The sequence below is a fragment of the Podarcis bocagei genome, assembly GCF_964188305.1.
Source record: "Podarcis bocagei genome assembly, chromosome: 9".
NCBI classification, from domain to species: Eukaryota; Metazoa; Chordata; class Lepidosauria; order Squamata; family Lacertidae; genus Podarcis; species Podarcis bocagei.
This window is the reverse complement of record NC_138134.1, coordinates 22,865,472-22,886,002: the sequence shown is the minus strand read 5'-3', so window position 1 is coordinate 22,886,002 and position 20,531 is coordinate 22,865,472. Positions and strand designations below refer to the sequence as shown.

The window sequence follows — 20,531 nt, the reverse complement described above, 5'->3', positions numbered from 1 at the left end:
GAGGACGGTCTCCGGCTGTGCCACAGTTTAAATTTCCCGCAGCCACGCTCCCTGCCCCTGCCAGCGCCAATTGGGCAGTGAGGGCCACTCCTAGGTGGGGCCCAGTGCTGGCAATGCAGTTGAACAGTGCCAAGGAGGTGCTGATTTCCGGCCCTGGCCAGATCCTGCAGGGCCTGATGCCTGCCCACAACGCTACCTGCCAGGTAATGTAAGCAGACTTGCAATAGACAGATTAAAACAGAAACAAAAATGGGACAGTCCTAGGCTAGTGATAGGTAGCTGACACCACATCAGCCATGGCCTCATGGGGACAATTTGGGAAAAAGCAATTTTGCAATCCAGTTTACCTAGGTGTTCAGCATAGTTTCTGTTCCTTGAGCAGTCCAGTTTTCTTGTGGTAACTTGTAAGGTCACCCAGTGAGTTTGGTGACCAAACAGGGCTTTAGGTCCTATCCAACACTAACCACTACACCACCACTGGCTCTTTATTTTGGATTTTGGAAGTTTTGAAGGTGGTAGCAGCTCCTTCCACACATTTTTCAAGTTAGGGAGGGGTTTGTGTGAGCCCTGCTATAGTGGTTAGGAGCAGTTAAAATCTCATCTCTTCCATCGACTCAACAGTTTACTGTCCCCCACATTTCACACTGGTGCAACAACAGAAAGGAGGTGATTTGCTCAAGGTCACTGTCTTTCAGCCTTGGGTCTCATCTGCAATGTGGGGATGATGATGATTACTGAGAGTGACCTATGCAAAGCCCTTGAAAGTGTTCTGAGTGTTGTAAATACTGTAAAGTTTTTTCCCTTTTCTCAGGTTTAGCTGTGAGTTTTTAAAAAGAAGTGTAATTTTGTGGAAAAGAATGCACATTACAGTTTTATGTGAGGTTCATCTAATGCTGTAAGTAGGACGATGTTACTGCAGTTATTAATGGTGCACTTATTAGGTAGTTGAATGTGTTTTTCTCTGTCTTTACTCTTACAGGCAAGCTAATGAGGAATATCAAGTGCTGGCTAACTCATGGCGCTACTCTTCGGCATTTTCGAACAAACTTTTCTTCACTATAGTAGATTATGATGAAGGCGCTGATGTTTTTCAGCAGGTGAGAAGGTGCATTCCCGAATGCTAAGCTGCTCTGTGTCCATCTTTCTAATATCTTCATACTCTTGGTTGCCTTAATTGTATGTTTCAGACATGTTTTACTTTTTTTTTAGAGGGGGTAAGCCCAAGCACAGATGATGGAGAGACTGCTGTTGTTATTGAGGTTATTGATGAGAAAATTCCACCATACTCCTTTAGCTGCCACTAAAAATGAAGAATGTTGCTGTTCTGAGAGATCCGCAGCAGTTTGCTTCTGCTGCCCACAAAAATGTACACATTGTTCATTTTTTGTAGTCCACTTCAGATGATCGTGAAACTATGGCTTAGATCAGGGATGAACAAACCTTCCCACCCCTGTCCCACTCAGGGCTAATCTTTTGGGGTCAGTGGGCAAAGCCAGAAGTGTTTTCAATTAACTAATCTGGAAGAAAGACCAATTTTCGCTATGCCTACCTCAGATTTGAATTCCCAACCTAGATAACTGTGCCCAAAAGTAACCCTCATTGGGTTTTATGGGGCTACTGTCAAATAAATATACAGAGGTTGAGTGGGAATTTTTTTTTAGTGCAACAGACAAAAGTAGCTAGTGTTCTGAAAAGCAAGTGAAATAAACTGCTTTCTTACTTTACTGTGCTATATATACATACACACACAAGCACATGCACACACACATATACACACACAGAAGCCTACCACTTCTCCCCAGGCTATACAAGAAAACAAGTTTAAAAGTTTTTTAAGAGATCAGTTTATTTTTATAAAACAAGATTGCTACTGCTTCCAGTTATCCTGAAACTTTGACACTAATAGTTTTATACTAAAATGTAGGTCATGGCCATCTGTAAGCAACTTGCCAGGTCATTTTCTCCCCCTTCTCTCCATAATGTATATCAGTTGTCAGAGATTTGATGCCATTACCTATGTTCTCCCATTCTTCAGCATCGGCTGCTGTTGGACGGAAAATGCATACTGTGATGGCATCACATCAGATGTAATTGAATATATATGTTATGGGGAAAAGGGGAAGAAGAGTGTGGCACAGAGAGACTGTTTTCGATGGCCACCCTAACACAATATGTAGCTTTTGTCCTTCCCTATTGCTGATACCTTTTTACCTTATTGCTGATTGCTCTCTTTCTCCTCTTCCATCCTCTCTCACGCACCCCATGGATCTGAGTAATTGAGTTCACATAAAATGCATATCATTCAAATTGATTACTTCTTTTAAAAGACCTCACTTTTGCTAGTTCACAAAGCGAGTTGCAGTCTAGTTCAGCAAAGCTATGTGCTGTCTTCTGAAATATTACATTTGACCAAAAAACCCCCCAAAACAACAACCCACAACCAACCACATTTCCTAGTGTCTCATATTTTGCAGTTTCATGACATATTGGGTTGTCAACAAATATTCCGCAGAGGAAGAGAATATGTTGTACTTGGAATAAATCCAATTATTTAACATCCAGCTTGATTATTGTACATAATTTGAATTTGCAACATTTAAATAATGTATTTATGTAACATAATTTAGTTGTGTAGTGAGCATACAGCCCTGGTAATGAAAATGGCTGGGCTTGTGTATGTCATTAGAGGCAATCTTGTTCCATCCTCGTTGCTTTCACAGGTTTCTTCACTCAGATTTCTGGGTAACCTTATATGTCCACATCCCTGAGTTCTGAGAGAGAGAGAGAGAGAGAGTATAAATAAATACAATATTGCCTTTCGCTAGTGGAAAATAATGGCTTGGATCCTGACATAGCTTTAAGGAAGTCATTGGAAGGAAAGTTTCCTGTTCCATCCTTCCCTCTGTAGTTACTTATGATGACTAAGGAAGTTTGGAAGCTCTCTTGAAGAATGTGGGATGAGGCACAAGGGCTGCTGGGAGAAAGATGAAGCAACAGGAACTTTTCTTATGAGAATTTCCTTAGCTTAAGATCCAAACCTGATTTGATGCAATTCCCCGCTTCTCTTAGTGCCCTTCCCCATGTTTCATCCCACATTGTTCTGGGAGTACCCCTGAACACAATATATTTTTAAGAGATACAGTGGCTGCAGAGAAAATGAGGGATCAGGAAGCATTTCCTTTTGTAAACGTCTACAGGTTAGCTTATAAGATCTAGCCTGATGATGATACTTAGCTTTTATATTTCATCTTTTGAGTTCCAACCCCACCCCCCTTGAGAAGCAATGAGAGGTACTCAACTGACTGTTTAAAAGCTTAACTGTTCACATGGGGATTCCTACTAACCTGATCCTTAGTATTCGCTGTACTGAACTTTTGTACATCTGTTGAATATTGTATTGTATAATTTCTGTTTTGCAAATTGCCTTGTTTTTACAATAGAAGGTGATCTGTAAATGGCTTTAAATACATAAATTACATGTGTGCAGCTGACCTGTACTGTACTGACCTTATTGTTCCCATGCAGTAGATGGGGACTTGATAGAAGCCTAGTGGCTTGATTTAATGGCACATTGTTAAGCATTATATACAATATACTTCCATACTTTTAACAGTTTCCCAAAAGGCTGACAAAGGACAGATTTTTTTAATATTTGCTTTTTTAATATTTGGTGGCATCTTTGTTGTCTCTCATAGCTCAATATGAACTCTGCTCCAACGTTCATGCATTTCCCTCCGAAAGGGAAGCCCAGGAGAGCTGACACATTTGACCTGCAGAGAATTGGATTCGCAGCAGAGCAGTTAGCTAAGTGGATAGCTGACAGAACTGATGTTCATGTAAGTCACTTGACAAAGTTAAGAGACTCATCCACACTTATCTTCATGTTCTGTGACAAACAGACCTTAGGAATTGGGGTTCCCTCTTCCCCACTACCTTCAAATGATATCCCCCCCATAAGAGTCCTCTACAAAATGTATTAAAATAATAAAAGTGCCAGCTGTGCTACTCTATCACTCTTTGGTAACTCCAGAGGGGAAAAAATTAACGATGTATTTCAATCTTGCTTTGGTAGCTAAAATATTAATCTGGCTGTCTCCTAGCAGAACATGAGGAATGATATTGTACCAATTAATTGATTAATGTGAGCACGTACTTGAAATATTTCTTATTGCTAGTAATAACTCCCAAGTCTAACACTGAGTAGTTGTTGATTTTTTAAAAAATAATGCTGTAGATGTACAATTGGTAAATATACTGAACAACTTTATTTAACTGCATGCAGGCATAGTGGGCAAGAACATTGTAGGAAAAGTATTTATCTAAAGGTAAAACTAGAAGTCTCTTTAGAATTAACAAAGAATTAAAATCCTGACCGCTTCTTAGGGTTGATGCAAAGGGGACTTTTCAAGAAACTGGGGGATGTTTTTAGGTTCACTGCTCAAATGGGGCACAGCTCACCAGCACATTATCTTGTGCAAACATCACTAAAAGTTCCCTTTCATTTCATCAGGTCTAGTGCAGGAGAACTTTGCAGTGGAAATTCTTTCAAGTTATCTCCTGAGTTTAGAGCATCAGGCCCCTTTGCCAGGCTCTTCCACTTCTGTGTGCTGTTGCTGTGACTAGCATAAACTTGCTGCCATCTGAATGTGGTTTTGTAGTTGCCACTGAAGGCTTAGAGGAGGGGTAGCCAATCTGGTGTCCTCCGGGTGATTTGGAATACAGTTCCCGTTGGATCCAGCCCAGTGCTATTTTTCTAGAAAAAGTGGTGCTGGAACTCACCATCAACACCCCCCTTGTTCTCTTATAATGGCAATGGTGCCCACCTGAGAGGTGCTGGAACTGAGTTCCTCCTGAAAAAAGCCCTGCCTCCAGCAAGCATGATATCACCCACACACCGAAAAATGGGGAAAAAGCAGTTTTAATCTGCACTTGTGGCATTTTGCTTGACTAGATGCATACAAGTTTAATTGTGAATGGCTGACTCTGTTTAGTATGTAAATTCTGCATGCCTAGGTGTATGTCTACTTATACAGTGGTACCTCAGGTTAAGTACTTAATTCGTTCCAGAGGTCCATACTTAACCTGAAACTGTTCTTAACCTGAAGCACCACTTTAGCTAATGGGGCCTCCTGCTGCTGCCGCGCCGCCGGAGCACAATTTCTGTTCTCATCCTGAAGCAAAGTTCTTAACCTGAAGCAATATTTCTGGGTTAGCGGAGTCTGTAACCTGAAGCGTATGTAACCCGAAGTACCACTGTACATCAGAAAGCAGAAAACACATGACATGCTTTTTATTGTTTTACAGATCAGAGTGTTCAGGCCCCCAAACTATTCAGGTACCATTGCATTGGCTCTCCTGGTGTCGCTAGTCGGTGGCTTACTCTACTTGCGGCGAAACAACTTGGAGTTCATCTACAACAAGACTGGTTGGGCAATGGCAGCACTGGTAAGCCAACTTTTCATTTTTAAAAAAAAACCTTTTCGAAGCTCAATTAATTTGATTGTTTATATAACAAGATTTCAAGTCCCATTCGCACTGTTAATGAGAGAGCACTGCATTAATAAATAGGTTAGCGAGAGACAGCATTGATTGTGAAATCATAACAGGAACAGCTGGGCCAAACCTCAAGGGCAGTAAACAGTGCTAGCATGCAATTAAGAGGTTGCCGATACCCTGGCTAATTGTAATTGGTTCCAGTGTTGGCAGAAGTTGGTTAAATTGACATCCCCCCCCCCCAAAGTTCAAAGGCATGAAGGTTACAACTCACAAGTTAACAGTTGCTCAGAACTGGGGGGTGGTAGGGTGGGTATGCTTATGCAATTAAAGATACTGATAATCACTGTTTTATCAGATATATAACATTAGTTTTTGTGACGGAAACGTAAGATAGAGCTGGGCTCCTTAAAAATTGGCATGGGAAAATATGAGCCACATGGCTGCAGGTTCTTGTACCAAACTTCTTTTCTATGACATCTTTGCTAGGTAAGAGCTTAGCTTTAGTGGGTGAGAGTACAGCTCCCTCATCTGAAATCTCAGTACTTGAATCCACTGTTGAAATACCTTCATTTATTGTTCAGCATCCGTTATAATGAATCTGTGTTGCATAGTGGTTTTCAGTCTTTTACTTGTGCTGTTGCTTTGTTGTTGTTTAAAAAAATCTCTGCACCCATGAGAACAAGGCAATTCTATTTTAAAACAAAGCTGTCACCACCACCACCCGCCATTGAAGTTTATGAACCTGACAGAATAATGGATCTGGGAGAACTCCCAAGTCCGAGAGTATTACTTATACTCCCACCTCCACATTGAGCTCTTCCTTTTATTGTTACTTCCTTCACATGTAAGTAACAATGCTGCTAACAGTGCATGGTTCAGTTGCTGAACTGTCATGAACCAGATTCAGGTAGGTAGCCGTGTTGGTCTGACACAGTCAAAATAAATTAAAAAATTGTCCAGTAGCACCTTAGAGACCAAATAAGTTTGTTTTGTGTGCATGCAGTGTCTGAAGAAGTGTGCATGCACATGAAAGCTTATACCCAAAACAAATTTAGTTGGTCTCTAAGGTGCTACTAAAGGGACGCGGGTGGCGCTGTGGGTTAAACCACAGAACCTAGGACTTGCCGATCAGAAGGTCGGCAGTTTGAATCCCCACGACGGGGTGAGCTCCCGTTGCTCAGTCCCTGCTCCTGCCAACGTAGCAGTTCAAAAGCACGTCAAAGTGCAAGTAGATAAATAGGTACCGCTCCGGCGGGAAGGTAAACGGCATTTCCATGCACTGCTCTGGTTCGCCAGAAGCAGCTTAGTCATGCTGGCCACATGACCCGGAAGCTGTTCGCCGGCTGCCTTGGCCAATAAAGTGAGATGAGCGCTGCAACCCCAGAGTCAGCCACGACTGGACCTAATGGTCAGGGGTCCCTTTACCTAAGGCGCTACTGGACAGTTTTTTTTAATTATTTATTTATTTTGTCAGGAACCAGTATGCTAAGTTGTCCCCACTGGTAATAGTAATGGTAGGCTTTGGTCCTTGATAGTCGTTAACACATGCGTTGAACACAGGGATGTCATATATACATTTGCTTTTTACTCTCATTTTACCATATAACTTGCCCCACGTTTGTTCAGTTTGGGGGCTTGTGTATACATGCATATATGGAAGCATGCATCATTAAAATATATTGTAACCTGCCTTGACAAACTTTGTTTTGAAAGGCACCGTATTATAAAATCTTAGAAATAAATTCAACATTTTTTTGTCCACCTTCTACAGCTCATGAGGTTGGCTCTTGCTTGCAAAAGCCAGAACTTATTTGTTAATACTTAAGATGCCACAGGACTCTTTCCTCTATAAGATGTAGCTAAAATCACACTGCACAATAGCTCCTGAAGTCCTGCTAAGTTTGTAGCTTTCCTACCCACAGGTACTCCTTTTGAATTCCCCGCAGAGCTGGGAAGATGGAAAGGAGCTGCTTAGTTATCTTTCTCCTCATCTTCCCTACCCCATATATATATGAGAAAAAATGCAGTTAAATTGTTTGACAAATTGTCTATTGAAGCAGATTTCCAATCTTGAACTCTTCCATAGTGGTATCTCCAAAGATAAGAGGTTGTGGTGATGATTTGTTGGTAGCTTTTAAAGATCTTTTATTCATGCAAAATCATATCTCTCTTTGGAAGGAACAGCTGCATTTAGCCATAAGAATATTAAGGTAGATATTTTCGCTTTAGAAACATTTCTGATTTCTTTCCCCCCTTACATTCTTAAATGCCACCTGCTTCATTCGTTTCTCTGCCTTCTCCATCAAACACCACCCACACCGTTTTACAGGTTATAGACTGCTAGCATGCCTTGTGTCCTGCAGAAAATACTTGTGAGATGCTTCCTTTGTTTTATCCCTTTATCCCTAGTCCATAAAGCTAAAATAAAATAATTATGAATCTGACGTGGGAGTTAGACCAGACAGTGGGCAGTACCTGTGTCACCTGAAATTGTTGCTGAATTCTTTTAAAGTGGAGAGGGGAAATAAAATTGCACTTTCTGCAGGAAGGAATGCTGAAATTTCTCCACTTGCTCCTGAGAAAAACTGCTTCCTCCCAGTTTGTTTTCTGGTGCCCAGAAGGAGGAAAAAAATTGCTGATAAAAACAGATTTTCTGGGGTGTGAGGGAACAGAAGGTGAGGGAAAGGTTCTCTGTCTACTCATCTGTGGCATGACTCACATTCTGATATGAATGTGGCATTAATCTACATGACTCACATTATGGGTCATGCCACCATAATATATAGTTTGACCTATATATTTGGCTGCAAACTTATCTGACTTGCAGGATGTAAATAACTACGAATCTCCATGCAGGGATATGGCAGTAGCCCAGCGGGATTTGTTACTTTTTGTCCTTGGCACAGAAGGCCAGCTGAACATTTTCCAAACTGCTTTGGAATCACCTGAAAAATAAATAAATCTCAAAACCAGTTTGCCATGTGGTTTGGTAGAGAGTGGAGTTAGGAAAACAATACCACAACCCCCTTGGAAACACAATACTGGTTTCATGGTCTTTTAGGAACAAGAGTCCATCTAGCGCCATTGGGTCAATCTACCTCATTACTTCTGAACCCAGCACTACCAGGACTTTCTGGGGATTGACTATGACACTTTGTATGAGCTCTGCCATTGAGCTACAAGACTCCTAATGTGATGAGGATCTTCTTGTACTGCCAGTGTACTCTTTCTTGGTGATATCAGCATTAGTCATACTCAGCATAGACCAAACTGAGATTAATGGAGATTATTTCAGTAGGTGTACTCCCAAGTACAATTTATCTGGTTATCACTTGCTCCCTCTCGCCTTCTTTTGCTGTTTTCCTACTTTCTGGGAATTTCCTCACAGAGGTTTCTGGGAGGACCTTTTCCCCCTGGATTTTTTGAATGGAGAAGGCAGCGTCTCTTTTTAGATGTAGAACATGGTGCTGGATTGAGTAAGATTGCTCTCCGCTGCAAAGCTTTGAAGATGTCTACAAATGTGTTAACCTGACCCTTTTGTCCCTTGCCCGGTACAGAAATGTGCAGGAAGAGGTGTTCCTGTCATCTTATGTATTGTACCTATATCCTGTTAGAATAAACTGGGTAATGTTATACATAGTTTCTGATTCCTTGGAGGAATCATGGGGTAGAATTAGTATGCTTGGAACGAAAAGTCATGTAATGATTTTAAGCATATACAGAGATGTTAGTAGAAAATAACCAATTGGACAGCAGTACTTCATTGAGCCTCAGTCCTAGGGGGTTCAGGAAATTCAAGAGTTTAATAAAAAAAGGAACAACAAAGAAAATCCAGTGTTCAATTCTATCTTGCTGTAGCAACTAAAACTCTGCTAAAATGGAGAGTGATTATATATTCCAAAACAGGAAGGAGGCGGATTATTAATTTGTGGAGTGAAGTACAAGATGCTATCTTTTTACCATATCCTTTTATTATGTCTTTATAATATGGAGTTGTGAGCCTGTAGATCCCATACTGTCATCTGAGACAGCTTAAATAATGACATGAATGGGGAGGTGGAGTTGAATACTTTAGAGGTAATATGAAAGAGATAACAATAAATTGAGCAGTAGTGGGTAAGCAAAGAGAACCCTGGGGAAAATGAGATAAAGAGCAGCTCCCTCTGTATGCCTGGATTTCTCTTACTTTCCACATACCCTGCTCCCCAATTGTCCATGCACGGATCTCAAGGACTCGTCCAAAGGTGTGAGCTTGCTTTCCCTCCAGGTTGTACGTAATGCAAATAACCCATTAATGTTGTCCATTAGCTCCCGCCTTAATCATGTGCCAGCTTGTTCCTTATTAATAGTTGATTCAGGTGGAGAGAAGAAGGCCAATTCCAGTCTATGTACTAGTTTAAGCAGCCAGACAGTAGGTGTGCGGTTGTCAAAAGCATTCCTAACTTGATTCATGTCAATCAATAGTCAACGCAGCTCGGAAGCTGCCGGCAGCCTCAAAAGGCTCTAAGCTGCATGTGGCTCCCTGCTGGACCTGGGATTAGCATATTTTTTGTATTTTAGGCTTGCTAAACCTTAGGGAGAACAACACAATCATTAACTGGGCATTAAGATAGTTGAGAAGCCAAGTGCACTCCGTTTTCGTACCTATCGCTTGAGCAGTTGGTGCGCTTGCGCCCACATAGTCAAAATAAAAAAATTCCTTCCAGTAGCACCTTAAAGACCAACTAAGTTAGTTCTTGGTATGAGCTTTCATGTGCATGCACACTTCTTCAGATACACAGTGTGTATGCACATGAAAGCTCATACCAAGAACTAACTTAGTTGGTCTTTAAGGTACTACTGGAAGGAATTTTTTTATTTTGACTATGGCAGACCAACACGGCTACCTATCTGTAACTTGCGCCCACATAGATAATTATAAGGAAGATAAAAGGAAGTTCCCCAGTGAGAGCCGGGTTTTTTTTTTTCCGAAATCTGAGAGTATGGACGTTTGTCAAGCAGGGACTCCCCTTCCCATCTTTCATCCTAGTATGCTCATTAATTTTCAAGTTAAACTGCTTCCATCAAGATTGCAGTAGTAAAGCTGTGATATGGAGAGAAACAGAAAAATTCGGGACTAGCTGTAGGTTTGAGGCAGTCGCCCTGCAAAGCGTTGGTCATTGTATAGTTCCCCTCTAACCCTACAGCTGCAGACTCACTGTCAGCAACCCCTGAATCTGGGAAGCCACCTGCAAGTTTAAATTTCCAACACTGACCAAAGCGCCTAATTTAGCTGTGGCCGCAAAGGAAGAATGGGAACCAGTGTGCCATTGCTTGTTCCTTTGCAGTCCAAATGCTGCATTTTTTTGAACTTGGCATCCTTTTCTGTCCCCCTGCCTGGTTTTGCAGCCAAACCTTAATCACTTGACACTATATGATGGGAGGTGAATGACAAGTGGGTGGCCACGCCCACCTATCAAATTGGCCTGTGAAGTGTTGGTTACTTTCAGATCTGGCTTTCCAATTGGATCATCTAAGGATGACACCACTACTCTAGCTGACAACACCCCTCCTCAAATACTGGAGTTTGGTCCCCCCCCCTCTCCCCACAAGTGAATTCATTAGAGACAGGCTGAATTCTTCATCCCACAAGCAAGCAATTCTATAAACTTAAAGCATTACCTCATCCCCCCCCCCAGGAACTAATCTTTGAAGGCCCATTTTATTATTATTATTCATTTTATTCCTATACCACTTTATATTTTCTCTTTGCTTCCTGCCTTTACCTACCTTAAGTAATATCCTAACTTTAGTACAGTGTTACCTTCAGGGTACATACGCTTCAGGTTACAGACTGCTAACCCAGAAATAGTACCTCGGGTTAAGAACTTTGCTTCAGGATGAGAACAGAAATCGTGCTCTGGCGGCGCAGTGGCAGCAGGAGGCCCCATTAGCTAAAGTGGTGCTTCAGGTTAAGAACAGTTTCAGGTTAAGAATGGACCTCCGGAACGAATTAAGTACGTAACCAGAGGTACCACTGTAATCTGTTTGGAAAATATACGCCACTTGATTATTGGGATATATTTCCTGGGCATACAAACTTAAGAGCTCCCCCCTTTCTTTCTTTCTTTTGTTTGTTTTATTAATAGCATCTTTTTCTTTTTCTTTTTGCAGTGTGTCGTTTTCGCTATGACTTCTGGCCAGATGTGGAATCACATTCGTGGGCCCCCTTATGCTCATAAAAATCCTCAGAATGGGCAAGTGGTAAGTTCTCTTATTCTACCAATGTATAAAAAGAATGATGTCATCACAGGGGCCTATAAATTCAAGTTGCAGGGGAATAGGGTATGAAAATAAGTGACGATTATTTACCTTCGGGCAGTTTTTTCAAAAGACTTGTATCTAGCACATACTTTTGATAGCACATGAACTTAATGAAACTATTTTTTAGGAATGTGCAGTGAACATAAGCAAATGCTTCATCTGTAACCAAAGTTCATGTAAAATTGCTTCTGCCAATTGTCTTCTAGCCATACCAGCAGATGGACAGACTGCATACTAATTATGGCTTTCCACTCTCCCTATAAATCTTTAGTGTGGTTTTAAACTTTTTTAGTATGTGTGTGCACACATGTTATACAAAGAGATGACAGGAGGCTTTATCTAAGGGTGAGCACCTTCTACAGTGTCAAGATTTTGGAAAGAAAATTGGACTACCAGCTTCATTCTAATCAGCTCATGTCATGAAGTTTTTCCAGCAGTTCAGTCCTATACTTATTTATGCATAGAGTGTCTGGAGAGGCTTTTGACCTGGTAAATATGTTTAGAAATGCAGCCTAGGTGTAGCAAATGTTACTTGCATGGGTTATTTGTTTGCAATTTATTTATTTGCAAAAAGGTCTATTAAAAAGAAAATAATGGCAGCAAACTGTATAAAATAACAAAAATGCATTCATTTAAAAGTACAAAATATATTACAATTCAGCTGATCAGCTTCCTTCATCATCATCATCATCATCATCATTAATTCATTTATACCCCGCCCATCTGGCTGGGTTGCCCAAGCCACTCTGGGCGGCTTCCAAGACATAAAAACATAATAAAACATCAAACATTAATAGTAACAATCTGATCCAATATAAGAGTCACAATAACTTTAAAATAAACAACTTATATTAAACATAGCAACATTAAACAATCCATCAGAATCTAATAGTAAACATAGCTGCATCACCTCTCAGGGAAAGCCTTGGTGAATAGATGGGTTTTAAGCAGCTGCCTCTTTAACAATGCTGTAGCTGCCTGGCTGGTGTGTTTTGGAAGTGCATTCCAGATGGCAGGTGCTGCCACACTAAAAGCCTTGGTTTTAGTGGACATGAGACTAACAGGAGTGTACGGCCCTTCTAAGAGTGACTCTCCCAAGGCTTGGTGACCTGGAAAGTATAGATAAGGTAAGGCTTTCTCGGAGGTAGCCTGGTCTCAAGTCCTTTGAGACTTTGCATTCCAATATCAAGACCTTAAGCATGTTGTAAACATTAGCATATGTGGTTATGGAAGATGGAAGTAGCCTGTTGTTTATGCTTCACATAGTCTGTGCTACTCTTACTTCTTTTAGAAATGTTCAGCCCCTTTTCAGAACATCACCTGTTTCATCAAACAGTGTGTGATAACTGGAAAACACAGAAAGCTGAATATACATTTTTGTTATAACTGTCTCCCTCAGTGGTGAGAGCTAGTTTTGTTTCATCAAACATAGTAATTTAAAAGAAGACATACAAAATTAATTGGTTTGCAGGTCTCTTCCTTTGCCTTGTCCTGTATTTTGGAACCTCTCTAAAAGTATCTCCTGAATCAAACTGAGCAGGAGACAATAAAGAAGGAGTAGGGTCTGGTTAAAGTGAAGTGAAGTGTCGCTAGGATGGAGGGTTTAAAAGATACTGGGAAACATTGTAAATAGATTTGCATAACTTAGTGGATGATCCCTTGGTTCAGCTGTTGTAAATTCTTCATCATTTGTAATGAATCAAGTCCCAGGAGGTGCGTTCCGACTGCATACTGATAATCATGCTTTTGACTTCAAAGGGTGATTTGAATCTCAGATGGCTCTTGGGAGTTTGTTTTTTGTGTTGGGTGTATATACATGGTTTTTAGAGTGTAATCCTCTTTGAACTTCCTGCTGGGATACAGAAGCGAAAGAAAAGAAGTAAGACTGATATGAAAGATAGTAAGAGAAACTGTCACAAGAAAACAAATGTCAGGGCTTTGACATAAAGACCTCCATTTCACCTTGTTTCCCACCAAACATAGAAGGTCTGAGATGGGCTGCATTCTTGAATTGTTCTTTGAAGAAAGCAGAATAAAAGTATTATTTTTTTAGGGGGGAAAATCCACAAGTCATTGAGTTGGTAGTTTACAAAAATGGGATCTGTCCTTCCCCCTTCCTGCGAGCTGAACTTCCCACCATTTTCATGCATTCTCATTACTGTTTAATGAAGAATAATTTGCTTAGTCTTGCAAGAGGAAATCCATTCTTAATTTTCTTTGATACCTCATATCTTAATTAGAGTAAGAAAAAAAGGTGACGGACTGAATTTGATGACTGATCTACTTGGTGACGGGAGGATAGTTGCTGATGGATGGCATAAAATGACACATTTGGTCTGGCAGCTTTGTTATGCAGAACTTTGACTAAGGAAGTAATAAATAACCGTGTCACTAAAACACTGTGTTTAGAACAGCTCAGAATTTTTCATTACTCCATTTCAGTATTTAATTTATGATGCCTTTTATATGGAGTGACAGAAAGGTGAGAAATGGCAGAGAGCAGACAACTGATGCTAACAATTAAATTAGGGTTTGTGTGTGTGTGTTTAATAAAGTGTAAGTTTTTATAGATTCGGTTTGGATTCTCTGTCCCAGAGGAGGAATATAAGGAGACCTATTTTCATTACTTTCTGCCTTTTTCTCGACTTCTTATGATGTGTTGTCAGTCCTCTAATAGTGATAGTCTTTTGCTTAGGAGCTGTTCCTTCTGGGAGACATTGAAGGGTGGCTGGCACAGTTCATGTTCATATGTTAATTGTCATCACTGTCCAGAAGCAGTCCAGTGTATAAGAGCTATCCCTCTCATAGCATCTCCCAGAGAGGCAGCCATGCTCATCTATTGCAGCAGAAGCAGCAAATGGCCCTTCAAGCTAGGTAGGGGTGAAGTGAAACTCGTAGCAATTCTAAAGCCATTTCTTTATTTTATTTTTTGACATTTTAAAGGATTTCTTAACCTTCCGCTGGGGTTAAGGTGGGGCTTTTTTGATACTGTAAACAATGTGATTTTCTCAGGTTGCTCTAACTGAAAAAAAGACAAACTTCTCAGAATAATTTTAAATAACAGATTTTATTTTCAAGCACCATAAAGTCTAGCACACGCTATTGCCCTCCTTACAAGCGCCAACATTTGTAGCACAGAAATTGCACTTCAGCATCACTGAGTTTCAAATGCTTAGTAATTCAGCTAGAGCATAAAACAGTAAGTATGCCATCATTTTGGCGTTTGGGCTTAGAAACCATCCCCTCTGTTCTGTTCTTTGTGTGTGTGTGTTCTGGAGGGCAATGGAGATGAAGGCTGTGGTGGTAAGGAGCAGTCACAATTCTTCCTTTGGGGTGCTTTTGCCTGTGGCAACTAGGTTAAATTTGCCAGGGGACTCCAGAAAATAGCCACAAAGTCTGGAATTAGAAAACATTCCATTTTAAAATGTCCAGAAATTATCAAGTACGTACAGAAAAAAAAGAACTTAAGCCCTGTGTGCCTGGTGATTCACCGGAACATTCTACTGATTGATGCAAGCCAGAATATTTTCATGAACGTCGGTGCACAAGGCAAGAATGGGAGAGCGAAGGAGGAGCCTCAGTGCTTGCCCGTAACTTTGTAAATCATTGTTTATGAAACCACGGAGAGTCATCCAAATACGGCAATGTTGAGCCTTTACAGGGGTAATAACATTTCAAATTCAATTTGTTAACAATGAAAGAACAATAAGTGCCAAAATTCAAATATTTGCAATGCTCTGAGTGTGGGGAAAGCTGGTATATGTGCGACAAGTGCTTCAGTTTTAATTACTGCCTAAGCTTATTATATTTCTGTAGGATTCACAGCATCCCCAGAAGTAAAGGCACGGTTGCATAAAATTATGTATCCAATGTTAGGCCTACTCAGAGTAAACCTATTGAAATTAATGGACATGTGTGCCTTAAGTTCATTAATTTCAGTAGGTCTACTCTAACTTAGTTGGATACAGCCCATTCAGAGAAAGTGTGTAGTTCCAGATAAAAAAAAATAGGCTAGATAAAGTGCAAGGAAACAATTTTTCACTTGCATTAAATATCCAGTTAACTAATGAGGACATTTTGGACATTATCAACTATGACAAATGGTTGACAATCCAGCTCTGTTAGTAGAATGCTTTGAATGTTGGAGGGAAAACTTCTTCCATTCTCTGTCAAGGGCAATAAGAAAGCCATAATGATGTGTGGTTGAAGGTCATAAAGTTTAATGAAATAACATCTCGCTGGAACAAAGTCTGAGTATGCCTGCTCTAAGGGGACAAAATAAATTACGGTGACTTTTCCATTTACAAAATAAATAAATAATCAAAAGTACATAAAACGGTCCATTCATTTGGAAAACTTCAAAATGCACAGTAGATCTTTTATTTCTGCCCTTTCTATTTCCCTAGCTGAAATTATTTAACATTTATGAAATATAATTTTGTGTCTCAGTTTAAAGTCAAAGTTCTTGAAGTCTTTTGTGCTGTGTGTGCAGAATATCAGGGGTGGTGGCAGGGAAGATCTGACACAGAGTTAGCTTTCCCTTATATTCTGGAGTGGCCTGTATTTCAAAGATATTGTTGCTTGAGAATTGCTCTAGGAAAAGAAAAGTAGAGACCATGTCTTTGTAAATTCTTGTATCAAAGAAAAAGAAGCATGTTTATCCATCTATTATTTATTTGGTGCTTGTTTATGCTCCTACTAGAAATGTCGCTTCTGGTATTGGATTCTGTAAAATACAGTAATGCTGTTCTCATTCATCTGATAAACTGGGAAGCTAGTATAAGGTGAAAATGGTTAAATTAGTTGCACCATTATAGTCATGAGACTTCTCTTGCCAAGATAGTCTGTTATGCACTTGTTCCATTATAAATTCATGCATTACAAGTGAGCCTTGCTAAATTAGCTTGCACCTTGACTTTCAGCTTGTTAAAACAATGCTACAATATATGGAACATTTTGGGCTTTATTTTGCCAGAAAAGCTAGCAGTTGCAACACTTGCATTCCATAAAAATTGCTAGTTTGTAAGCGAAACAGCCAATTTATCAAGCTTGACCTTGTTTTCATCTCTACCACTGATATATATCTGCTTCTTAAGCTGCACTACCACCCCCCTCCCAACTATCACTAAGTTCTTGTTGTATGGATCCTTTGACTGAGAAGATTCAAAGCATGCTAGCTGTGAGCATGAGAATGGAAAAATCTTGGTTATATTGTTATATCCTGTTTACAGGGAAAGAATTGGAATCTTAACTGGGCTAGTCCAGTCCTTCAGGAATGCATAAAGTAGATATATGTGCACTGACCTAAAGTTGCAGGGGGAGGAAACTGATTTATGTTGGAAGCAAAGTATAGTCCAGTGGTTTGAGTTGGCCATTGTGTCAGGTGGCACTCTAGAATCAAGTCTCTATATAATTTCCTATTTCTATAACATTGTATTTTTGCAATAAAAAAGATATAGGTCACTAGAGAAATTTTCTTTTGTATTCTTTCTGTTCTTTCGCGACTGCATAAAAGGTGGCATTTGCTCTTTATTTCCTTTAATGAAATATTAACATTCCAATTTAATTTTGTTAATGTGAAAGTTTATGTACCCTATAAATTCTGCAGCTGATGTCGTCTCTTCTAAATGAGAGAACGTTAATTTCTTGCTGAGGCATATCTGGTGGGTTTCAACGTTCTCCAAAGTAATAAAATGTGGTTTTCAGAATGAAATATCTCTCTGATGTTGAGCTACTTTGAAGTCAATGAAGTGGTGGCTTGTGTTCAGTTTACTGGTAGAGGATACAGTGGTACCTCTGGTTGCGAACAGGATCCATTCTGGAGCCCCATTCGCAACATGAGGAGAACGCATCCCGCATCAGCGCGTGCGCAGGCCGCGATTCGCCGCTTCTGTGCATGCACGTGATGTCATTTTAAGCGTCTACGAATGTGCGAGTGGCGTAACCCTTTCTGGTACTTCCGGGTCGCTGCGGGATGCAACCTGAAAAGATTTAACTTGAAGCAAACGTAACAAGAGGTATGACTGTATTGTTCCCACAAGCAAGCATGATATATCCTCTTGGTGTCAAATCATGTCATAAACAAGGGGTTGCCAACATTGTGTTCATCAGAACCAGTGTGCCTCTCAGTCTCTGATGATGCAATTTTGGAATGTTCTTTTGAGAGAGGCCATTTTCCATCTGATGGCTACCTCCTTTTCATGAACAATGGGCATACTGTTGTGCCATGGTTGTATAGCTATATGGTATGGTTTGGGGGGCTTTTAATGCTACTGTTTTGATAGTCTAATGGTTTTTTACTGTTGCTTTGTTTTTTTAACTTTGTAATCTAACTTGGGATTCTGCGTGATCTGAAAGAATAGAATTTTACTACTATAAATGTACAGATTTTCAGACTAAATGGTGATCAAGCAGTTTCCCGTTTTCTCAGCATCCATTCTGGGTGGCTCTCGTTTAGGCAGGTTTTGAAATCTGCTGCATTCTGAAAGTCAGTTCACAATATATTAACGTTAACTTAATATGTGTCTTTTCAGAATTGTTGTAAAAATTAAGTATGGTTTAAGTCATTAAGAAGGAAAAGAAAATGTTGACTTTGCAAGGTCATAGTCAGCATTGCTGCATGGATTTCTTTTGCTTAATCCTATAGTGTGCCCCATGGCATTTGTCTAGCTATCTACTTTAGTGCAAGTGTAATAGAAAAAAACCTCAAAAAAGGCTTTAAAGGAGATAATCAGTTATTACATTCCTTCAACATAATTGTTCCATGGTCACCAAGATTCTTGTTTTTTGCACTTGGTGTATACATAGTATCACTGGGGGAAAAGGAAATGCTCTCTTGAGTGCATTAAAACCTTAGTGTTCTGCACCAGCGTTTTAACAGACAATGTCTGAGTGTGAGATTTGTCTTTCTAGCATTCACATACTTGTTTTCTCTCGCACACACTTGCACACTCTTGAATACATATTTCATTTTTTGTGTGAACTGGATTGTACACTGAGAGCCGGAGGCCATTTCCGCCGTTGTAGCAACACATTCTGCAGCTGCCGTGGTCATGGAAACTGTTGTAGGTAGTTTTCATATCCAAGCCCATTTGCAAAGAGTTTTCTCTATGCAAATCCACACAGGAGAGAAATTACATGAAGAAAAAAATGATTGGCCATTTCCCATGAGTGAATTGAACCTTGGAATATGTTGCTTTGTGGGGTCCAGGCCTGAAATGGACGAATCATCCTAATTATCTCAATGCTTTGGATGAAAATAATGTTGGCTATTTCTGTCACATTTCTAAAAGTCTGAGACTTCTGTTACGGTTAAAACTGTCAGAGACTGGTGGTAACCCCAGAATTTCATCGAATCTGTGGCCAGTATTGATGATGCCCAGATGAAGTATAAATTGAGGCTACTTTGAGGCTACTTTGATCAAAAACTATACAGCATTTCTTTAAAGAGCATGAATCTTTTTAGATGCATAATGAAACATGGAATCAAATTGGGTTGCTTCGTCCTTAGATATTCTCTTTATAAAAATACCATTTAAGTCAACTTTTGAAAAAGATATATTTCTCAGTTGTAATGTTTCCTCTGTTCATTTTGAAAATGCAGGTTTGGTTATTCTTCATGCTTTTGTTATCACTGGGTAAGGTCTGGCAAAAGAGATGAGAGCAGATTCAAGTGAATAGAGGTTGCATTTTAATTCCATCAAAATGAAGTGAATTTCTCCCCCAGAACATTCATGTCTGATAGGGTACATCACACAGTATTAAAAGTACTAGTTTTACACAAGACAATTAAAAGAATAACCTTCAAACTTTCTCAGCGACTTTCGGTCTCTTATCATTCATAGAAATGTCAGAATCATAATGCATGTACTCATGAAGATTTTGAACTGTGAATAGAGGAGGCTTCCTTTTGAGGTTATATTTGCTGGAATAGAAAAGATAACAGCATTATCAGTGTTTTTTTAGTGTAACCAATTTCTCATTGCATAAACTGAAATGGACTTAATGTGGTTCAAATATTAGTTGAGTGATAATATTGGACTTGTGATATAAAGTCAGGACATTGCTTTTAGATGAGGTGCAACTCAAATAGAATTGTAAGGTTTGGGGAGTTAACTTTCATTGTTTGGGTATTTTAAGCCTTATTTGAACATGCATGCTGCATAAACATTTGCCTCACTCAAAGAGCTAGTCCACTTATGTATGTTGATCTCTCATAAATTTCAGCATCAAGTGATAAGTTGCATGGGTTTAAAATCTGATCGTTTTATCTGTTTTATTCCTGAAATGTTTTGGTATGATGGGTTGGTAAGTTGATTGACTGCATGTCACTCAAAGAACAGTTACCGAGTGAGTACAAAATACACAAAATTATTAAATGTGTGAATGGCCCATCACTGATAGAATTTTAATACCTTCCCACATTATATTATGTAGAGCTGACCCCAAATACCCTGGTTTTGGTACCTCATTTGCATTTGTGTGTGTGTTTTTATGTCTCTTTAGGAGCAGTTTATTTTTTAACATATTTTTTATTAAAGATTTCTTGGTTTACTAAAGTATGTGCAATGTCTTTTTTTTCAAGTTACATTTTCTACAGATCAGTTTCATTTGTTGAGACATTACAGTACAGTGGTACCTCAGGTTACATATGCTTCAGGTTACAGATGCTTCAGGTTACAGACTCCGCTAACCCAGAAATAGTACCTCGGGTTAAGAACTTTGCTTCTTGA

At 39.7% G+C, this 20,531-nt stretch overlaps 1 protein-coding gene across 1 annotated transcript in view; it reads left to right on the top strand.

The window, feature by feature from the left end:
• TUSC3 (tumor suppressor candidate 3) overlaps window positions 1–20,531 on the top strand; it is a 127,654-nt gene that overhangs the window by 56,740 nt on the left and 50,383 nt on the right. Inside the window, exons 3-6 of the mRNA XM_081209048.1 lie at window positions 980–1,097; window positions 3,696–3,836; window positions 5,305–5,445; window positions 11,650–11,739. Coding sequence (XP_081065174.1) covers window positions 980–1,097; window positions 3,696–3,836; window positions 5,305–5,445; window positions 11,650–11,739 — 490 coding nt within the window. The remainder of the gene's footprint in view (window positions 1–979; window positions 1,098–3,695; window positions 3,837–5,304; window positions 5,446–11,649; window positions 11,740–20,531) is intronic.